At 44.1% G+C, this 21,560-nt stretch overlaps 1 protein-coding gene across 10 annotated transcripts in view; it reads right to left on the bottom strand.

Moving 5' to 3' along the window:
• TPD52 (tumor protein D52) overlaps positions 1 to 21,329 on the bottom strand; it is a 108,855-nt gene extending 87,526 nt beyond the window's left edge. For 6 of the 10 annotated variants that reach the window (XM_049103950.1, XM_049103947.1, XM_049103946.1 and 3 more), the window contains exon 1: positions 20,413 to 20,803. In XM_049103950.1, the coding sequence (XP_048959907.1) occupies positions 20,413 to 20,740 (328 nt within the window). In that variant the 5' untranslated portion in view covers positions 20,741 to 20,803. Of the gene's footprint in view, positions 1 to 10,891; positions 11,037 to 20,412; positions 20,804 to 20,983 lie in introns of those variants that run through there. The other 4 variants (XM_035708445.2, XM_035708443.2, XM_049103952.1 and 1 more) reach the window with 2 other exon arrangements.
• Between the last annotated feature and the right edge of the window lie 231 nt (positions 21,330 to 21,560).

Here is a 21,560-nt window from a genome sequence, read left to right on the forward strand (position 1 = left end):
AAAGAAAAAGAGGAATAACTGGTTTAGGAAGTGGAGGATACAAGAAATGCTACATTTGGTTACCAATATGTAGAGTCTGACAAAAGGAAGGACACCCAGAATGGAGAAGTCTAACAATGACTTCACATTACAAGATACACTTGGACCTATATCCTCTATAAACTTGACATAAGCGAGCCATTGTTACCAAGGGCAATGCTTACCCACCAAGTGTACCGTGAGTGGAAAAAATGGTTGGATTATCAGTTTTAGGAAGTCTATAAAAAATGAAAAAAGACTGGCCAGCAGCCCAAAGCCCATTTCAAGCTGAATTTCCAAAGAGCCCAATCAGCACATTTTTACAATTTTCCTAGCAACTCCGGTTTAGGCCCAGCTTAGGAGGATAATGAATTACTCAGGGCTAGGTGTTAATGTGGTAAACATCATAAGGAGTCAGGGTGACGTTACCAACTAAAACAAAAATAACATAAAATATATAAATGCTCAGCAATTTCACTTCTCCATACTACCCTAGGCAAACATGCTTGCCTAAAGGATGGATAAACAAAGACGCTCAGTGCTGCAGTTATTTATAATAGTTTTACAAAATTCTGTAAAGAACCCAAATGCCCATTAATAGAAGTTAAATTAAAGCATATTTATACTCTGAAACACTATGCAGCAGTTAAAAAGAATGAAATGATCACAGTGGCACCCGATGACTCAGTCGGTGAAACATCCAACTCTTGATTTTGCCTCAGGTTGTGAGATAGAGCCCCACATAGGGCTCTGCGCTGAGCTGAGCATGGAACCTGCTTAAGATTTTGTCTCTCAAAAAAAAAAAAAAAAAAAAAAAAAAAAAGATTTTCTGTCTCTCCTTCAACCTCTGCCCCTCGTGCCCTCCACACTCTTTTAAAAAAAAGAGGAAGTGATTGCTAGGTACTACCACAAAAAGCTCTCCACAAGACAGAGCTGATAAAAACTAGAGAAGCACCTATAGTACAATAGTATTTGCCCTTTTAAAAGGCACACATATGCAAAAATCAATTCTATGAGTGTTCCCAATGTGTGGTCCCTGAACCGGAGGCACTGATATCACCAGGGAACTCGCTAAAAATGCAAATTCCCAGGCCCCACCCCAGACCCACTGAATCAGCAATCTGAGTCTACTAATATGTTTAGACAAGCCCTCAGATGCAAACAAAAGCTTGAGAACTGCTAGTCTACACAGGTCTATATTCAGGTCGCTAAGAAAAGGACAAGACTCTCACCAAATGAGGTGTCTGAGCAAATATCTTTATCCATATTCTCTTGACCAGACCCCCCCATACTGCCTTTTTTTTTTTTTTTTTTTAACAAGAAGTGTTTTCCTGCATTGTTGCACTGTTCCTATAAATTAAAAGTAACTTTTTTTTAGATACTACAGCTACTGGGAGGGGATTGGAGAAATGGTTAACCATGCAATTACGGTAGAGGAAAAGCTTATGGGATAGGAGAATAGAGGTTCCCTGTGAGCTAGTGAAATGTTGGAGCTCACAAACATCATGAAAAACAAGCCAAGTTAGGAATTTTACTCCAGAATTCTCAGGAGTGTATCAGTGAGTTCAGCTGATCTTACTAGCGTCTCCCACAGAAAATGTACACGATGGACACTTAGCTACCAAAGAATAATGCAAACATTGTTTTGGAAAAGCTGAAGTTTCACAAAATCTTCTGTTGTCCTGTTTTGTTGATTCCTTTGCACTATACTCTGCGGTGGACAATGCTGCTCCCAGGCTTTGCTGTCATCTTTATATTTTCTGGGGCTGCTTCCTTGAGCAGCAGGGAAAAGGAGACAGGAAACAGGGCTTTGAAATCTAAGTAACAAATGTAACCCTCTAAGCCCTGACATCCCTTTCCAGGTTGTGGGGTCTGGAAATGCATAAACTCAAGCAAACACCTACACCTGTATTTTATTTCTCACCAACTTCACAGAAGTAAAATGGACCATTACTGCCAATATTTATAAACAAAGATGCACAAGTGTAGTCTGGAATCCACTTTAAAATAAGGTTATGGGGGGCGGGGGGCACCTGGGTGGCTCAGTTGGTTAAGTGTCTGCCATTGGTTTAGGTCATGATCTCAGGGTCCTGGGATGGAGGCCCACAAGGGGAGCCTGCTTTTCCCTCTCCCTTTGTCCCTCCCCACTGCTCTTGTGCTCTCCCTCTCTCTCATAAATAAATAAAATCTTTTAAAAAATAAACTAAGGTTATGGAAAACTATAATATAAAAATAGGATTAGCTATAGTTAATTTTCAGCAGAGAGATGGCAAGTAGGAGATAACCTTTTAATCTCCCTATTATTGCTACAAGTCATGTTCCAAACTAGGAATAAAAATAACTGGTACTTTATAAAGAATTATGAATTTTCCACTCAAATTTTTTTAAGCGAGAAGCCCATTTGATGTCCAAAATGCAGGTATCACCCTTGACACACATCCTACAACAGCTTAAAAAGCCAACATCTAACACAGCCTAGATATTCTTACCTTAACTCTGCGATAAAAGATCAAGTATAAGTTTCTCTCTCTAAAACAAGTACCCTTCAAGTTTCACTGAAGAGAAAAAAAGGAATAAGAGTACATTCTCACTCCTGGGTTTTGGGAACATCAGCTCCTTCAGTTTCAAGCTTTATTCTCCTAGATATTGCGAGGTCATCACAACCCACTTGTTCTTTGACACAAGCAAAACCCCATGCTTAAAGTGACTGCAGACCTACAAAGGAACAGCTGTGTGCCATTCAATGATCTGGGCCATGCTTCTCCATGGTACAGAGAAAAATGATCTCTTTTTTAACCTGAAAGCATGCATAGTTTCCTTCTCATCTCCCACCATTCAGCCAATTTTTTTTTTTTCCTTTAACAAGGCCAACTTTTTAGCCACATCCATTTAAGAAGCTTAGGTTCTTTACCTAGCGAAGATGAAACAAAAAGTTACAGCCTCATAAAATAGAAATTTCCAAGTTTTTAAAAAAGAAAAGATTTAACACTACATCAAGAATAATAAAGAAAAATACGATTTCACTCTGGAGAGAAAAAGACTTAAAACTTAAGAAAAAGACCGTAGTGTCAGGCATCAGATATATTAAGAGATCATCCTGTAATATGTCCACTGTAGTAGATCCATTCCCAAATGAGTCAGGAAGCAAGTGAAAAGCCAGGATAGAATTGCCTTTATGTCAACATCTGTCAGAGAAGGACGAAGCAATTACTGATAAGCAGCTTTCAGTATAAACAAGAGCCCTTGTACCTCTCTGTTACGTCGATAACAGAATGCTGCAACCCTGGGGAGCCTCTACCTTCCTGCGCCCCCTTCTAGAACAGACATTTCTGAATACTTCTGAATACTGCCTCTACCTCCCCCCACGGCCACCCACCTCAGAAGCAGGTCCATCCTGAGCATCTTTTTCCTCCCCTCCTCCCCACCCCAGCTCTCCAGGGACGCTGGAGGACCAGGCCAGCCCGCAACCATGACTAACAGAATCACATGGGCAGAAGCCAACTCCACCTGGGCTGGCATGAAGCAACCTGAGCAGCACGTTGAAATGAATGAAATGAAATGCTGCTATGAGAACACCTTTCCTCAACACCCCCAGCCCCCCCAATCCCTCCCCATACCAATTACATTTACTATCCCAAACTGTGACTGGCAAATCCAGCTTTCAAGAAGATCTCTTCCATGAGAGAAGTCAGGCACAAGCAGGTCTCAGGGTCCCTTTGAACAGAGGAAACTTGATATCCTGAAGGCCTGCCAAAGAAAGCAGCCTGTGTTTCAAGTCCGAGCTTGTGATTAGGAACCTGAATAGTGACTGGACAGGGTGTGTGCAGGGGAGAGGCAGGAGGGCTGGCGGAGGAGTATGAGTGACTACCGGAAATGAGGCCTGGGCTTTGGTTTTTACTTTCATTAAAACGTGTTTATGTTTCCCTTAGCACATCTGTCCCTTAATTAACAGGTATTTTCAAAGAAGGGATGATGCTGAGACACAAACAAATAAATGTGGGAGGCGGGGTGCTTAAGATGACAGAGGTCTCTAGGCCCCTCTTATTTAAAAGACGTGTTACATTGCTTTGCTTTTATACATTTTTGTCCCCGAGGATTATGTTTAGCTTGGGGGGGGGGGGGGGCGGGAATGATAAAGAATTACTGCAAAGCACTGAAAAATACTATACACATTTATGGCTGCCTGAAGCTGGAGATGCCAGGTAAGTGAAGGAAGCTAATGGCAGCCACAGTTGCTTCCTAAAAAGCCCCCCCCCCAGGGGGCAGGGGGGTGGAGCTGCCCACTGGCTTGGCTGGAATAAGCAGAGGTGTATTCAGCAGGAAAAACTAATTCCTCAAAAGGTGCTGAAGTTCCCTCAAGTGAGTCCTACAGGGGTGAAGGGAATGCTTCTTTTCCAGCACTTCCACTCCCACCTCAGCACGGCCTTCTCCCCAAAACAGCAATCGCAAGACCTAAACTGCGGACCCAAGGACTCTGGCTCTATTGGCATCCATACGTGACTCATCTCCAGTTAACACAAGAATTCACAAGCACAATCCCGTACGCTGGAGACTTGGTTTTATTAAATAAATCTGCTCCATTTTAGCAAATGTATGTCTGTAACAAATCCATTTAAAATAAGGACTCTTGGGGTACCTGGGCGGCTCAATCAGTTAGGCATCCAACTCTTGGTTTCAGCTCAGGGGCATGATCCTGGGGTCCAGGGATCGCATCCCACATCAGGCTCCCCACGGGGAGCCTGCTTCTCCCTCTGCCAATGTCTCTGCCTCTCTCTGTGTGTCTCTCATGAATAAATAAATAAAATCTCTAAAAATTTTTTTAATTTAAAAAATAAAAATAAAATCACATCTCTCTACTTGACTGACAGGTGGCAAAATATTGTAAACTGTATGATACTGGGTAGTTCTTTAAGTCCCCCACACTTCACTCCCCCTTATCAGTAAGATGGAAAAGGAAGAGTCCATCTGAGCAGAGATGCAGAGAAGCTCAAAGAAGGCATCTGCTGCCCTGAACTGCTTGGCTGGAGCCAGGACCAGGCATATACTGAATACATCGTGAGCATCCCTGCCAAATAAAATTCCTCCTTCCCACATGTTACTGGTTGAAAATAAGTAAGAATTTCACATTCTTCCAAAGCTGAAAGGCCCAAACCATCCCCATCTCACCTTCTGCATCCTTCCAGTCACCTTTGCAACCTCTAGAGAAAAGACCAAAACTGCCACACTCTGTGGCAGGGCGCCTCGTGAAGGGCCCACGAACTTTATTCTTTTGATCAGCACAGAAAACACAGATGTGAGGTAGTGGTATTAATGGCACAATGGACACACGTTAAAAATTCCCCAATGGGTCTCCTGGGGGACTCCATGGGCTGTGGTCCTGACTCCTGATCCCAGCTCAGGTCTTGATCTCAGGGTTGTGAGTTCAAGTCTCACACTGGGCTCCATGCTGGGCGTGGAGCCTACTTAAAAACAAATTCCCCAAAACTGCATTTTATTGTCAAAAGCAAAAGGGTGACTGGGGGTGAACAAGCCCCCGGGTCAGGAGAAGCAGGACAGTCTGAGTGCCGGAGGCTCGTGGTACAGTGCTCTGTGTGCAAATGTGGGTGAAAGCCCCAGGAGCCCAGCCCGGAGGGACTGCCCACCGCACAGCCTCCTCCTCCACTCAGGGAGCTGGAACACTTGCTGGTGGCCAACATGTCCAGAATCTAAGGTGGAAGTGACAATATGACAAGTGTCCATACTCTGGGATGACACGGGGTTAGAAATGCAATTGACTACTTCCCTCAATTCCTTCAATTGATAAAGAAAAATCAAAAGTTCCTCTTCATCTTCCAGTAAATTTTAAAAACTATGCAGCCTCTTAGTGTTTCCACTCTGCCCAGAATGCATAGAGACCCAAAGAGTTAAATAAAGTGTGAGTTCTGAAGATTCTAACGACTAATTTGAAATATTTTGTCTAAGCTTTGAATCATTACACACATGCCGAGAGAGAGAGAGAGAGAGAGAGAGAGAGAGAGAGAGCGCCCTAAATTAATGTCACAGGGGATCCCTGGGTGGCTCAGTGGTTGAGCACCTGCCTTTGGCCCAGGGCGTGATCCTGGAGACCCGGGATCGAGTCCCACGTCGGGCTCCCTGCATGGAGCCTGCTTCTCCCTCTGCCTGTGTCTCTGCTTCTCTGTGTGTGTCTCTCATGAATAAATAAATAAAATCTTAAAAAAAAATTAATGTCACAATAGCAATGAAATTAATTAATAATAAATGAACAAACTAGGAAATATGTTACTCGGGGATTTTTTTATTCCCTCAGAAAAAAACGTTAATACTAATAGGAAACATAAAATATCTTGAATAAATCCATGAAATAAAAGCAAAATTAAAAAAAAAAAAAAGAACAACAAAAGTCCTGAGTTCTGTTTTATGACCCAAAATGGGGAAAGATAGAAAGGAGCGGGAGAAAATGGAAATTCGGTGGAGATAAAAGACAGGAAAAGAGAGGAAAGCTGAAGGAAGGAGGAAGAGCAAAGTTGGATGACAGACCCACAGAAAGTGTGGTGTGCAAAAGAGAAAACTGACAGGAGCCAAAAGACAGATGTGTGATTTGTAGTTTACACTTCACTCTGGATTTTGAGGAATTATCAAAGCTATCAAGTGCACTTGGGTGTTTGAGCAGAGTTCACTCCTCTTCAAATTTAACAGCTACGGTTGCTATTATAAATAGAATAATCAGACTAGGAAAACATCATCAGACCAGCTGCAGTGACCACAGCCCCAGCCAGAGGCAAACCAGCAAAACAGCAACCCCCCTCCCAGGACTGGAGTCCCTTCTGGAGATTAAAAAGAAGAAGTCTGCGGGATCCCTGGGTGGCTCATCAGTTTGGAGCCTGCCTTTGGCCCAGGGCGTGACCCTGGAGTCCGGGGATTGAATCCCATCCCACGAATCCCACGTCGGGCCCCCTGCATGGAGCCTGTTTCTCCCTCTGCCTGTGTCTCTGCCTCTCTCTATGTCTCTCATGAATAACTAAATAAAAATATTTAAAAAAAAAAAAAAAGAGGAAGTCTGAAAATGGATTATAATTCTGGGAAAAAATAAAAGCCCCTAAACCAAGAGCAATCTGTCATATTATCTTTACTGTTAGTCAAAATTTTTATCTAATCCCTGAAGCAATGGGCAATCCATTTTAAACATCATCATCAGAATAGATTTGAAAGGTATGTTTCCCTTCCAACAGTGACCCGAGAGAAATAGCTGGTGGACTCCTGTTTGGGACCTGTCACTCTGGACTGCAAATCATTTTTCAAGAGAGCCTTCAAGAGAATATTTGACAAACCCAGGCACGCTGCACAAATGAATCCCACAGCCAAGACACTCCATGATGGAAGTGAGCACTCACAACTTCAGATTCGCCCTGAGAAATCACCAGTTTAAAAAAAAAAAAAGAAAAAAGAAAAAAAAAAACAAGTTACAGCTTCACTAGGATTTGGCTCAAATGTCACCTCCAGGCGAAATTGCTTCTCTGGCTCTCATACCACCCAGAGAATGTGTAATACTGCACTTTCATTTTGCAAGTATTTAATAAGTACTTACTCTCTGCAAAGCTGTTACCATTAAAGTGAATTATTGCTCATAGACTTCAGCTCCTTGAAGGTCAAACTCCAGGGTATGACTATTATAATACATTTTGCATTAAAAGCATCTTAACTAAAACCAGTGACATATACAGCAATAGCAAAGCCAGTTATTCTCCCCCTGCTTCTGGCTTCTCTCTTTTTACAAATGCGCACAGAGGTCAAACTACCACCCTCTTTGCGTTCAAAAACAAAACCTGGGATCCCTGGGTGGCGCAGCGGTTTGGCGCCTGCCTTTGGCCCAGGGCGCGATCCTGGAGACCTGGGATCGAATCCCACATCGGGCTCCCGGTGCATGGAGGCTGCTTCTCCCTCTGCCTATGTCTCTGCCTCTCTCTCCCTCTCTGTGACTATCATAAATAAATAAAATTAAAAACAAGGGATCCCTGGGTGGCGCAGCGGTTTGGCGCCTGCCTTTGGCCCAGGGCGCGATCCTGGAGACCCGGGATCGAATCCCACATCGGGCTCCCGGTGCATGGAGCCTGCTTCTCCCTCTGCCTGTGTCTCTGCCTCTCTCTCTCTCTCTCTATGTGACTATCATAAATAAATAAAATTAAAAAAAAAACAAAACAAAACAAAACCTGGGATCCCTGGGTGGCGCAGCGGTTTGGCGCCTGCCTTTGGCCCAGGGCGCGATCCTGGAGACCTGGGATCGAATCCCACATCGGGCTCCCGGTGCATGGAGGCTGCTTCTCCCTCTGCCTATGTCTCTGCCTCTCTCTCCCTCTCTGTGACTATCATAAATAAATAAAATTAAAAACAAGGGATCCCTGGGTGGCGCAGCGGTTTGGCGCCTGCCTTTGGCCCAGGGCGCGATCCTGGAGACCCGGGATCGAATCCCACATCGGGCTCCCGGTGCAGGGAGCCTGCTTCTCCCTCTGCCTGTGTCTCTGCCTCTCTCTCTCTCTCTCTATGTGACTATCATAAATAAATAAAATTAAAAAAAAAAAAAAACAAAACAAAACCTGGGATCCCTGGGTGGCGCAGCGGTTTGGCGCCTGCCTTTGGCCCAGGGCGCGATCCTGGAGACCTGGGATCGAATCCCACATCGGGCTCCCGGTGCATGGAGGCTGCTTCTCCCTCTGCCTATGTCTCTGCCTCTCTCTCCCTCTCTGTGACTATCATAAATAAATAAAATTAAAAACAAAACAAAACCTGACACTGGATACTGGTGAGCAGTCCCACCCCACCCCAACCCATGGAGTCTGAACCCCTCAGCATTACCTACCATGGGTCCTCAGCACCAGCCAATACCCAATACTCTTTCTGGCCCATCCACTTGGCTCTCTCCACTTGCCTCTCCACCGCCCCTGAAAGTTGAACTCCCTCTGTCTTAACTTCCACCTTCCTCTCTCTGCCCTGAAATGTTCACATCCAAGTTCTGCTCTCATTTCACTCCACTTTCCTAGCCCTCCCCCGCTCCCCCCACCCCCCACTGGGCCATCTCAGCAACTTAATAGCTTCCAAGATCACAAGTCTCCCAAACCTCAACATCCTGCCCAGCTCCTTCTCTTAGAGATCCGTATTTTACCCCTGAACCTACCCACATAAACGTCCCATGAGACCTGGGTAGTGATTTTAAAACATGTGCCCAGAGCCACTGATGCTCTTCCCTCCCAAAGTGGAGTCAAGTCTCACCTCCTTCTCCTTGAGTATGGGCTGGCCTCTGCTGGCACATTTCTAACAGAATGAGGACGAAGTGATGCCCGAGGCGAAGTCATAAAAGCCACACAGCTTCTGTCCACCTCTCTCTTAAGAGTCACACCTTGGGAGCCCTTAGGGAACACACAAGAAGGGTGGGCATCCCGGGGCTGCCCACTGTCAGGTCTACAGCACAGTCTCCGGCATAAACTACTACTCAACACAGGCAACCAAATAACCACCATCAAACAGGCCCGTGCTGGGGGGGTTTTTCTGGAGGCCACGCAGACAGAGACGGGTGCTGAGGAGCCCCAGCTGGTTGAGTCTTCCCAGTACCACCACCCCTCATGGGAGTGAGTAAGCCTTCAGATGATCTCCGCCTCACACTTCAAATCGCCCCAGCTGAGGCTGAGCAGAGACAAGCTGTCCCCTCCAAGCACTGCCCAAGTGACAGATCTGTGACCATAACAAATGCTGTTGTAAACCACTGGGTTTTACCATGGTGTGTTATGCAGTTCGGACAACTGGGAAGGCCTCAAGTGTGCCATACTCCAAACATAATTATCTGCTTCCCTGCATCTGCTTTTCTTTCTAGATTTTCCATCCCAGTTCCTTTTCCATGCAACCTGAAAGCCCTTCTCTCTACTCTTCTCTAACCCTCACATCCCCTCCACCCCTGACATGACACACGGTAGCCCAGCCATCTCTCAGGAACCCAGCACCCCCACCTCTGGTGTGGAAAACTAATAAAAAGGAAACCTCACTAAAATGGAGTTGGGGGGGTGGGGAGGGGGAACTCTCTTGCCCCACCACTCATAGTGGATTGCAGACCCAACAGGAAGAGAGACAGGACCTTGCACACAGATACTACTTTACAATTCTAGCAGGAAGAAAGGAGACTTCCTCCTGCCCCAGCAGCCCAGCCAATGAGAGAGAGTCCCAGCTCGGCTAATGAAAAGCCACTAGGCTTAGAACCCCCAGTTTAGGGCCCCTGGGTGGCTCAGTCTGTTGAGCGTGGGACTCTTGGCTTTGGCTCAGGCATGATTTCAAGGTCGTGGGATCGGGCCTGGCTAGGGCTCCACGCTCAGGGCAGAGTCTGTTTGAGATCCCCTTCCTCCCTCTCCTTCCTGCTCTGCTTATCCTGCTGCTTCTTTCTCTCTCAAATAAATCAATAAAATCATTAAAAAATAAAATAAAAACCCTCCCAGTTGACTCCAATGAGGTCTTTGTTTATGACAGTCTTCCCAGCTTCCCACTTTCTTCTACAAAAGAAGATTCCTCTCCTGTGCTCGGTGGACTTGCCTGTGGATTTTGCCATAGTTTTCTTGTCCTGGATTGCAATTCTCCATTATTCTCAAAGAAACTCATCTGTTGCTGGTAAAATAACTGGCAGTTTTGCTTCTTAGGGTTAACACTGGCTAGGAATACAGAGACACGCTTTACCTGTTTTGCTAGTACCTTCTATTCAATTGCCAAAATAATATCCTAAAACTGAACTCCCCACACCTGCCACCTACTAACCACCTACAGAATACCGTCTGGATTCCTGATCCTAGCACACAAGACTGCTCACACCACCACCCCCTCCCCACACCCAGATGACTACCTGAGGTTCCGGATCCAGGGAAATTCTGAGGATTCACAAACACCCCTTTGCCCATCCGTGCCACTGCTTCATTGTACATGTTGACTTGCCTCCATAAACTCCTTTCCTCGTCTTTCTCTCACCCCTCACAAAGATTCTTACTTAGCCATCCAGTCCAAGGTCAAAGGTCATGTACTGTAAGAATCTTTTCTGATGACCCAGCCAGAGTTGCTCACTTCCTCCTCCATCACTTATGCAAGCTCTTACAACACCCATTTCAAGACAATGAGCAAGCTCTATGTCTCTTTCTCAAGACTGGCCTTGAGCCTGAGGGCAGACATCATAGCATGTTTGCTTTCAAATACATTAAATGTTTAATTTGAACGGGAAACCACCGAAGTAGCCTTTTACAGAAATGTTTAATATTCAGTTTCAGAATCAATACTATTCAGCACCAAAACTAGTCATCCCTTTACACCTTATTTCTTCATTTGTAAAGCAGGGATATTAAAGCACTGTTCATGGGTTTCTTGGGAAGATATTTAAAGATGGGGCAGCCCAGGTAGCTCAGCGGTTTAGCACCATCTTCGGCCCAGGGCATGATCCTGGGGATGCGGAATCGAGTCCCACATCGGCTCCCTGTATGGAGCCTGTTTCTCCCTCTGCCTGTGTCTCTGCCTCTCTCTCTCTCTCTCTCTCTCTGTGTGTGTGTGTGTCTCATGAATAAATAAAATCTTTTTAAAAAAATAAATAAAATATTTTTTAAAAAGATATTAAAAAATGAAACTTGAAAAGCACTTAGAATATAACCTAACATATAAAACACACTCAGCAAATGCTGTTGCTGGTATTAGAAGGAGTCGGAGGAGTATTTCTATAAGTGATCCAGTAAAAACCCCAGCTGGAAGACTTAGGTAATTATAATGCAAGGCTGACGCTATGTCCCTTCAGATTCCAATTTTATTTTAATTAGTTGAGGAAAAAAAACATCTCTAAGAAGTATGAAGTATCCCCAGGGCTTTAAAACCGGTTAACAAGTGTAGCTTAAATTTTTCTTGGGGTCCTGATGATTCTCTTAGAGATAAGAGGTGTGGGACAAAGTTTTTGTAGCACTCACCACATCTAGCACAGTGTATGTAGGGAAGTCGTGATCAATCAGCTTCTGTTTCCTCGTATATAAAGGGAAAATAATACCAGTCCTATCACCCACCAGCACTAAGATTCAAATGAAATAATACGTCAAAAAATTAATAAGAGTTTTGCAAAAGCCAGGTGGTGGTATCACCATCATCACCAATATCATTCTGAGTTCTAATAAAGTGATATACCAAAAGGGATATTCTCACAAGAGACCAAAACAATAGGTTGGTCATCCTTTTGCTAACTGCCCCCAAGGCCAAAATGTTTGCATTTTTCTCTCTCTGCAGAATTCTCATTCTGGTTAACTAGTGGTCAGTACTTGACACCACTGTCAACATACCCCCTTGCCCTTCTCAACTGCAGTCAAAGAAAACTTCTAAAATGCGCGGAGACCACCCATGCCTCCTAAGCCCAGGACACATTTGAAGCAAATAACTAACTTTGGTAGAACAACATAGGAAATGCATCCGTGAAAATATTTATTGAGCACTACATCCAAAATGCTTTAGAGAATAGAAATGCAACCTCACTGTCTCTTTCTCTATCTACATACATATATACACACAGTTAACATAATACCTCAGAAGTAAAGTACTAATTTGGCTTCTTCTATTTACAGATTTTCAGTGATTATATATAAAACTAAAAAATATTTGGAACCTATCGTCTTGCCTCTCTGCCAAACCATTATCCTTTCCTAATTCTTAGTCACTCTATCTAACCCAATCTGACTCTATGCTAGGAATCTTTCCAATTAATTACGCACAACAGGACAAAGATTTATGGAGTACCTACTACATACACACCTGACTGAGTGCTAGGAATACAAATATAAGAACCTTTTTCTGTTCTAGTGACACTTTATTTCCAGCCAACTACAGACACTAATGAGTTAGATAAACTACTATCTTCATTCCTATAGCCCTATTGATTGCACCAGATGTTCCTTTTCACACCACAATGCCTCCAACAAAGCCCAGAACACAATGGCTGAAGTCTGATCCTAACAGTAAACTCCCAATCCTAAACTTTATCAAAGTTATGCTTATATAAATTTTTAAACTGACATTATTTGCCTATCTGTAACATGAAACACACCATGCCTATAAGCCGAGGCATGTAAATTAACAGTAATACCTAAACCCACTATTTTTAGTACTGACTTATTACAAAAGTGTGGTAAGAGAGAAGACTTAAAGACCCAGGGAAGGAAGAACTGAAAGCTGCCCAGAGCCATGCAAATTACTCCCAAAAATGTCACCTACAAAGTATTTGCTCTTAATACTGTATTTTGTTAGTAAAAACAACATCTTAAAGGTCTGACATAACCAAAATAAAAATAAAAACAGGAAAAATATGTGCCACAAAACACAAAGGTTTAATAGGACCATGGGGGGGATGATGAGAAGGCGGCCAAGACACACCAAGATCCAAGTATAAAAAGTGAGTAACAACCTTAAGAGGAGAAGAAAAATGGCTAATAACATATATAGCTTCTCAGTAAATAGAGGAATTTTAAATAAAAAGAGATGGCATTTTTCTCCTATAGAGTTCCTAATTCTTTTTTCTTTTCTTCTTCTTCTTTTTTTTTTTTTTTAATGCAATGACATTTGTGCAGCAAAGGAAACAACCAAGAGCAAAAAGACAACCTACTGAATGGGAGAAAATACATGTAAACCATTGATCTCATAAGGGCTTAGTATCCATAATACATAAAGAACTTTTACAACTTGGCAACAGTAACAAAAACAAATTATCCAAACAAAAATGGGCACAGGACTTCAACTGACATTTCTCTAGAGAAGACATACTGACGGCCCACAAGCATATAAAAAGATGTTCCACATCATTCATCATCATGAAAGTGCAAATCAAAACTACAATGAGCTATCACCTCACACCCACTGAGATAGCCTCTATCAATCAATCAACGAACAAGTGTTGTTGAGGATGCAAAAAAACAAACCCTTTCAACCTCCTCTGTCCATTTTTTTGCTCCCCACTCACACCTTCCCTCCTCCCTTTAAAATAACTGTTGGTGGGTGACACCTGGCTCAGTCAGCTGAGCGACCAAATCCTGGTTTCAGCTCAGGTCACAACCTCAGGGTTATGAGATCAAGCCCCACATGAGCGCCACACAGGGTATGGAGCCTGCTTAAGATTCTCTTTCTCTACCCCTCTGCTCCTCCCATGCCTCCCTCCATGAAAGAAAGCGAGGAATGAAAGAAAGAGAGAGAAATGGGGGACAGGGAGGTAGAGAAGGAGAGGGAGAAAAGCTATACCAACAGGATTTCTGTTGTATTTTCATCTAGACAAATTGATTCTAATGTTCATTTGGAAATGGAATCTGGCAAGAATAGCTAGGAAAAAATTCTAACAATAAATTAGAGGGGCTCTTGGCTGGCTCAGTTGGTAGAGTGTGTGACTCTTGATCTCAGGGTCAGGAGTTTGAGCTCCATGATGGGCATGGGGAAAGAGAAAGAAAAAAGAAAAGAAAAGAAAAAAAGAGAAGAGGAGAAGAAAAGAGAAGAGAAGAGAAAGAGAGAGGGAGGAAAGAAAGAAAAAAAGAAGAAAAGAAAGAAAGAAAGAAAGAAAGAAAGAAGAAAGAAAGAAAGAAAGAAAGAAAGAAAGAAAGAAAGAAAGAAAGAAAGAGAGGGGAAGGAGGGAGGGAGGGAAAAGGAAGGAAAGAAAGAAAAGAAAAGAAAAGAGAAAAAAGGAAGGGAAAGGAAAGGAAAGGAAAGGAAGGGAAAGGAAAGGAAAGGAAGGAAAGGAAAGGAAAGGAAAGGAAAGGAAAGGAAAGGAAAGGAAAGGAAAGGAAAGGAAAGGAAGAGAGGAAGGAAGGAAAGAAAGAAAAGAAAAGGAAAGAAATAGTAATCAGGGACGATCAGTCTTTCCAGGTATTTTTACATATTATGAAGCTATGATAACTTAGTTTGGTTGCTGGGAATGCACAGATAGATCAAAGGAAAAGAACAGAATACAGAAATTTAGTATATGACAACAGTAGTATTTCAAATCAGTAGAAAATCCAATATTCAGTGACTGGTATTGGGCAACTGAGTGGCCAATTGGGAGCGGTGGTTAAGATTCATACCTCACACTTTCTATCAAAATATACTCCAGATGGATGAAAGACTTAAATGTAAAAAATAAAATCAATAAAAAAACAGAAAGTGGGGATGGTATTTCCAGGAATGATTCAAAAGCTAGAAGCTAAAAATGAAAGCAGCCATCAATTAGTGTTTCTACTTGGGAAAAGATCACTATCAAGTCAAAGGAGTAAAGACAAACCAGGAAAAAATACATTAGCAATTCATATCATGGATGGAGGGCTACATTCTGCAAATCAAGGGAAAAAAGAACACAACAGAAAATTGGGCAAAGTATATAATCTGACATTTCACAGAAAATGAAGTATAGATTTAAATTTACCAAACCACTTTCATAATAAAAAAATATATATAATAAACCATATGCTAAGAAACCCCTCCTGCCGTATAGGATAAGCAAAGATGAAAAAGTGTGACAACACCCAGGCCGAATGATGGAGGGAAGCAGATGCCCACACAATGCTAGTAGAGTGTAACTGGCACTTCTATTGAGCAGGATTTCGCACTATCCAAACTGAACAGTCACATCCTTCTAACAATTCTTCCTACAGACATACTGGCACATTTATCAAATGACTTGCATACAAATTTATTTGCTGCAGATTTGTTTTAAAAGCAACATACCAGGGGAAAGTGAAATGGCCATCAATAGGGAACAAGTATCACCTATTAGGATACATAACATGGTACATCCACAAATAGCCATTAAAAATGAAGCAGCTCTATATAACTATTGAATAATCTCTAAAACATATATTGTATTTAAGTGGAGGGAGTCAGGTGGTAAACAATCTGCATGTTACAATTTATATAATATATCCACATACATATATATTCAAATATAAGTGTATAGATACCTACCTGCATAGACTCTGGATGGAAAGAGAAGAAACTGGTACAATGCTGGTACTGCTATCTGAGGGAAACAGCCCAGGAGACAGGAATGGGAGGAAGATTTATGTTTTGCAAACTTTGAGTCAGTTAGAATTTTGATCACACGCATTAATTACCTGGTCACAGTAGTCAAAATGATGTTGGAGAAGCATATTTTTTAAATATATTGACATTTTGTTTTTTGTTTTTTGTTTTGTTTTGTTTTTTGAAAAGGAGTTATAAGGGGCGCCTGGCTGGCTCAGTCAGAAGAGCATGTGACTCTTGATCTCAGAGTCATGAGTTTGAGCCCCATGTAAGGTGCAGAGATCATGCAAATAAATTTTAAAAACTTAAAACAATTTATAGGGATGCCTGGGTGGCTCAGTGGTTGAGCATCTGTCTTTGGCTCAGGTCCTGATCCCAGGATCTGGGATCGAGTCCCGCATCAGGCTCCTTGCAGGGAGCCTGCTTCTTCCTCTGCCTAGGTCTCTGCCTCTCTCTGTGTCTCTGAGGAATAAATAAATTTTAAAATATTTTTTAAAAAATTAAAAACGAGTTATAAAATGAAATGTTCAATAAGAGATCATTTTGGGATCCCTGGGTGGCGCAGCGGTTTGGCGCCTGCCTTTGGCCCAGGGCGCGATCCTGGAGACCCGGGATCGAATCCCACGTCGGGCTCCCGGTGCACGGAGCCCGCTTCTCCCTCTGCCTATGTCTCTGCCTCTCTCTCTCTCTCTGTGACTATCATAAATAAATTAAAAAAAAAAAAGAGATCATTTTATGACTTGTTAAAAATGATACATATTGATTTATACCCATAAATCAATAAGCTAATAATGAGTTTTCAGAATAGAATTATGGATGATTTTTTTCTTTTTCATTGTATTTTCTGATTATTCTAAAATGAACAACTATTCACAGCTACCAAAAAGTATTTTTAATGTAAACATGTTTTTAACTTCAACTAGACATTAAATCATTTGATCCCCCCCCCCTTGGATATTTTTCCAATAAAAATACATCGCTAAGATGATGGTTTCTGTACTACATGCAAATAAAATTTGGGAGAGTCTCTGAAGATTACAGCAATCAACAATTAAAACAGAAATAATGAACCCCAAAGGAAAATATAATAATCTTAACCTACAACAAAAGGATTAGAAGCAAATAAATTCAGGGGATTTTGCTGTTCTTTGTGGTCCTGAACTGAGAGTATGTTTGTTTTTATCTTGCGCATAGATTATGCTGTTTTGAGATCTTGCTAAAAGATCACAACCCCTCCTACCACTCAGCTTTTGCCCTAGAGACCAGGAAGGCTGCCGCATAAAAATAAATGCAGGAAGTGAATTTGAACTAACAAAGACATTAGTACCATATGGAAAGCGAGACTTGACCAAAGACACCCAGGAGTGGGGTGGGTCAAACCCTGAGATCTGTGAGCCGACCCTCTGTACTATTATCCATTCATCTCTACATTTGTTTTATTTTTAAATAAGTGACATCTCACGGTTCTACTATTTTGAAGGTACAATTCAATGCCAAAATTACAGTGGCATAACATTGTGTTACTTTTCTTGCAGCCTTCTCCTCTCCCAGGTTTTTGGCTCCAGCAGCCCTCCCTCTCTCCCTGAAAAAAAAGTTGTAGGGTGAGTGTGTGTGTCTGTGTATGTGTGTGTGTGTTGTATGAATTCAAACACAGATAAAATGCACTAATGGCTAGATGACTGCCAAAGTACAGGTTATTGCTAACATAAGAGAGTACTCAAGTATAAATATTTATTCGACACCATAAAAGGCAGCCAGGAGGGTTTTTTTACACAATGTATGCTCTAGTTAGCATGGCACACTACACTTTCAAAGTAGTGAAAGCAGCACACACATTCAATGTGCTGGCTTCTGGGGAGAAAGTCTTGAGAGGCACTTCGCAGTCTAAGGTAGGTTTTATTTTTTGGGGGGGTAATGGTATGCATGCAAGTATGTATGTATGTATTTGACAGAGAGAGTGTGAGCACAAGCAGGGGGAGCAAGAGAGGGAGAAGCAGGCTCCTTGTCCAGCAGGAAGCCCATCAGGGTCTGATCCCAAGACCCCAGGATCATGACCTGAGCCAAAGGCAGACACTTAACCAACTGAGCCACCCAAGCATCCCTTGGGGTATGTTTTAAATGAATTACTGTGGACTGAGTTCTCAATATAAGCAGAATATTATGTACAAGGTCTGGGTACAGGGGAAGGTGGGGAAAACAGCGGACTCTGAGCCAGACACTTTGCAGTATTAGAATATATTATATAAAACACAAGGAAAACTGTTCTAAGACTTTATAGCTCTGTTAAATTAAAAAAAAAATAGTAAGGGATAGATTTTGACATCTTTAAGGAAGGTATAAGGAAACATTTACATTAAAGAAATGCAGTTAAGACAAGAGGTAGGGCATTTAATTTTGCATCTAGAGTCGTTTTTTTGTTTTGTTTTTTTTTGTTTTTTTTAGGGAACAGACAAATGCAACTCCGTGTACACTAAAAAGTAAGTTAAACAAATCCCAACATGTTCTCATGCGGCTTTCAGTACTTGGAAAAAAAAAACCACAATTCAAGAGAAAATCAGAGTTTCATACACTTTCTTTCAGCCAACACTGTTTGGGAGGGAACATGCAGGTTTGCAATCCCAATTTCCTCCTCTTTTTTCAAGCAAGTCTCACCACGGATTCAACAAGACTTAGCCATCCACTCTGCTAGTTCCAAGACCTTACAAGTAAACTTACTCTCTAAGTCCAAAACAGCCTTGATCGACAACTTTCTCTGCCTAACCACAGAGTTCTCCTTTAAAATACAGAGGGGAAAAAAGAACAGTAGTAAGTGGGAACCAAGGGCGGACATCAGAGGTTCCAACAGCCAGAACGTACTCTTGGTCACTTTTCCTTTTCATCTTTGGCAGTCAACAAGCATTTCGGAGCACCTACTTTGTGCCATGGGAACATAAGGAGGGGAACGTGTTCCTCCCTCTGCCTGTATCTCCATTTCTGTGTCTCTCCTGAATAAATAAAATCTGAAGAAAAGAAAAGAAAAGAAAAGAAAGAAAAGAAAAGAAAAGAAAAGAAAAGAAAAGAAAAGAAAAGAAAAGAAAAGAGAAGAAAATGCAAAAGAGATAGTCAGATGGAACCAGAAGCCTAAGGAGAGGCCACGTGGCTGCAACACAGCAAAGCTGAGTGAGCCACCTGACCTTCCCAAAGCAGGTGACTCATGTTTCATTCTGAGCTGAGTTTAGACTCCCCACTTTAGGAGGATGGATTTCCCTTGCCCTCGAGGAATAATAATTAAAAACAAGAACTAACATGACTAACCAAAGAAAACATCGGAAAGTTAGAAACAGAGAGACTCCCCTCATAGGCCAAAGAACTCATAAAATATCTCACACACGAAAAACTAGTCCTACAAAAACCACACAAGGTGCAATCAGCACGCAGGTACTAATGACTGCGATTCTCACCAAACTAGAAAACCAAATCTAGTAACATCAGTCACACCATCCACCTGGTCACACACAGCTATTTCATCTAGTTTGACAAGTACCAAACAGAGCTACTCTAAAAACAGCATCATGATAAATATGACAATGTAAGGCATATGCAAATACGCACGTTCACATGTTTGACATCACAGACACCCTCATGAAAGAGCAGACAGAACAATGCTGGCTTACATGGTGGCTCCTAGGCCTTCTCCTAACAAAACACAGAAGACGGGAGGGGAGCTTTCTGATTCAAACATTTAAGGATCTACCATGTGCAAATCACCATGTTACCCAACCCTGGACAAAGATGCAGTATATGCTTCTAACATCAACAAGCTTCCAATCTAAACAACAGGTGTTCAGATATATGTTACTTATTACACACACACACACACACACATCAATTACATATTGTATACACAATAGTTTATATGGAATATGCTTTTATTTACATAAAAAGCCTGCCTAAAGGTAAATATAAAGTGATAAGCAAAAATGAAAACTGTCGCGCTTGAACTCAAAATAGGAGTCGTTCCTCTCCCCACTTCCTAAAACGTACCTTAATAGTGTTACTTTTTTTTTCCCCCTTGACATTTATGTATCTTTTTAAAAGCGTGCCACCGGCTGTATTATTACCGGGTTAGTGTCACAAAGATGAAGCAACCTTTAAATACTTCGTATTCAGATCTTAAAACCATGCCCTCCTGTTTGCATCCCCCTTAAACCAGCCTTCTGGCGGAGACCAGTTCACTTGAGACACTACTGTTTGCAGAAACAAGTCCACCCAGAGCAGCAGCGGTGACACCGTGGGGTTTCACCTTGAGGAGGCAAAGAGGCCCCTTACTCGGAAAAGCTCCATCCCCCGCACCCCCCATAAGCCCCTGGGCACCACGGCAGAATTTAGGGGCACCTCTTACACAGAGACGTCCAAAACCACTGCTCCGGGGCTCAAACGCCCCCAGGACCCTAAGCACGCTAACTGGACGAGGGCAGAGTCTCCATCCTGGGGACGCGGGGGCGGGGGGGGGTCCCGGTCCCATCCGCAGCGGCGAGAGGACCCGCGGTCGGCAGTTCTCAGTCTGCACCGGCGACAGGAGCGCGCGCGGCCCCCTCGCCGCCGCCCAGAGCCTCCGGCCCCCCCCCCCCCCGGGCTCTCCCGCAGGGCCCGGGGCTCCGTCCGCCGCTCCCGCGCGCGCGCACACACGGGCGCACACACACGGGCGCACACACGCGCACATACACAACACATGCACACGCGCGCGCACATGCACACTCACATGCACACGCGCGCACACGCACTCACGCGCACACACACATGCACGCGCCCGCGGCCCCCGCCGCCCGCTCCCCTCTCCCCGCGGCTCGGCCCCGCCGCGACGCCAGAGCCGGGTCGGGAAGATGCCAGTCGGGGAGGCTCCGCTCCCGCCGGGGCCGCCGCGCACCTGCTGCGGGCGCCCCTCCCCGAGGCGCCGCGCCCTCACCTTGCCCGCCGCGGTCCATGGCTCCGTCCCGCCCGCCGCCTCGCGTCCTCTGCGCCTCCGCCCGGCGCGCCGCTCCTCGCCTCCGCCCGCGACTCCCGCGAGTCCCCTCCCCCGGCGGCGTGGGGCGCGGCGGCGGCGCCCGCCCTGGGCGGGGAGCGCTTTCCCGGGGCGGCACCCAACCACCTGACCCGGCCGACCTGAGCGCCCCGCCACGTCGGCGGGGGGGGGCGGGGCTCCGCGGCGGGGGGGGAGCGGCCGCGCGCCGCGGGGAGGCCCCTCGAGGTGTTGGTGACCCCAAAGTTTCCGCGGCGGCCGCCGGGGGCGCTCCCCGTGCTCGGCGGGCACCTGCCCCGTGGCGCCGGCGGAGGGGCGCTCGGGAAGGCGGCTCCCACCCGCGGCGCGGCTCCCCCACCCCCCGCCCCGCCCCGCCGGCCGCGGACCCCGGAAAGCGCAGGGCAAATGGCCCAGACTCGCTTTTCGCAGACGCTGCGGGTTCTCCAAATTGGGAATGTGTTTGGGGGCTTCCCATTCACTGGTCACCGAAGTTCCTGGAATAACACTTTGAATTATCATCAGT

The sequence above is a fragment of the Canis lupus genome, chromosome 29 (genome assembly GCF_003254725.2).
Source record: "Canis lupus dingo isolate Sandy chromosome 29, ASM325472v2, whole genome shotgun sequence".
NCBI lineage: Eukaryota > Metazoa > Chordata > Mammalia > Carnivora > Canidae > Canis > Canis lupus.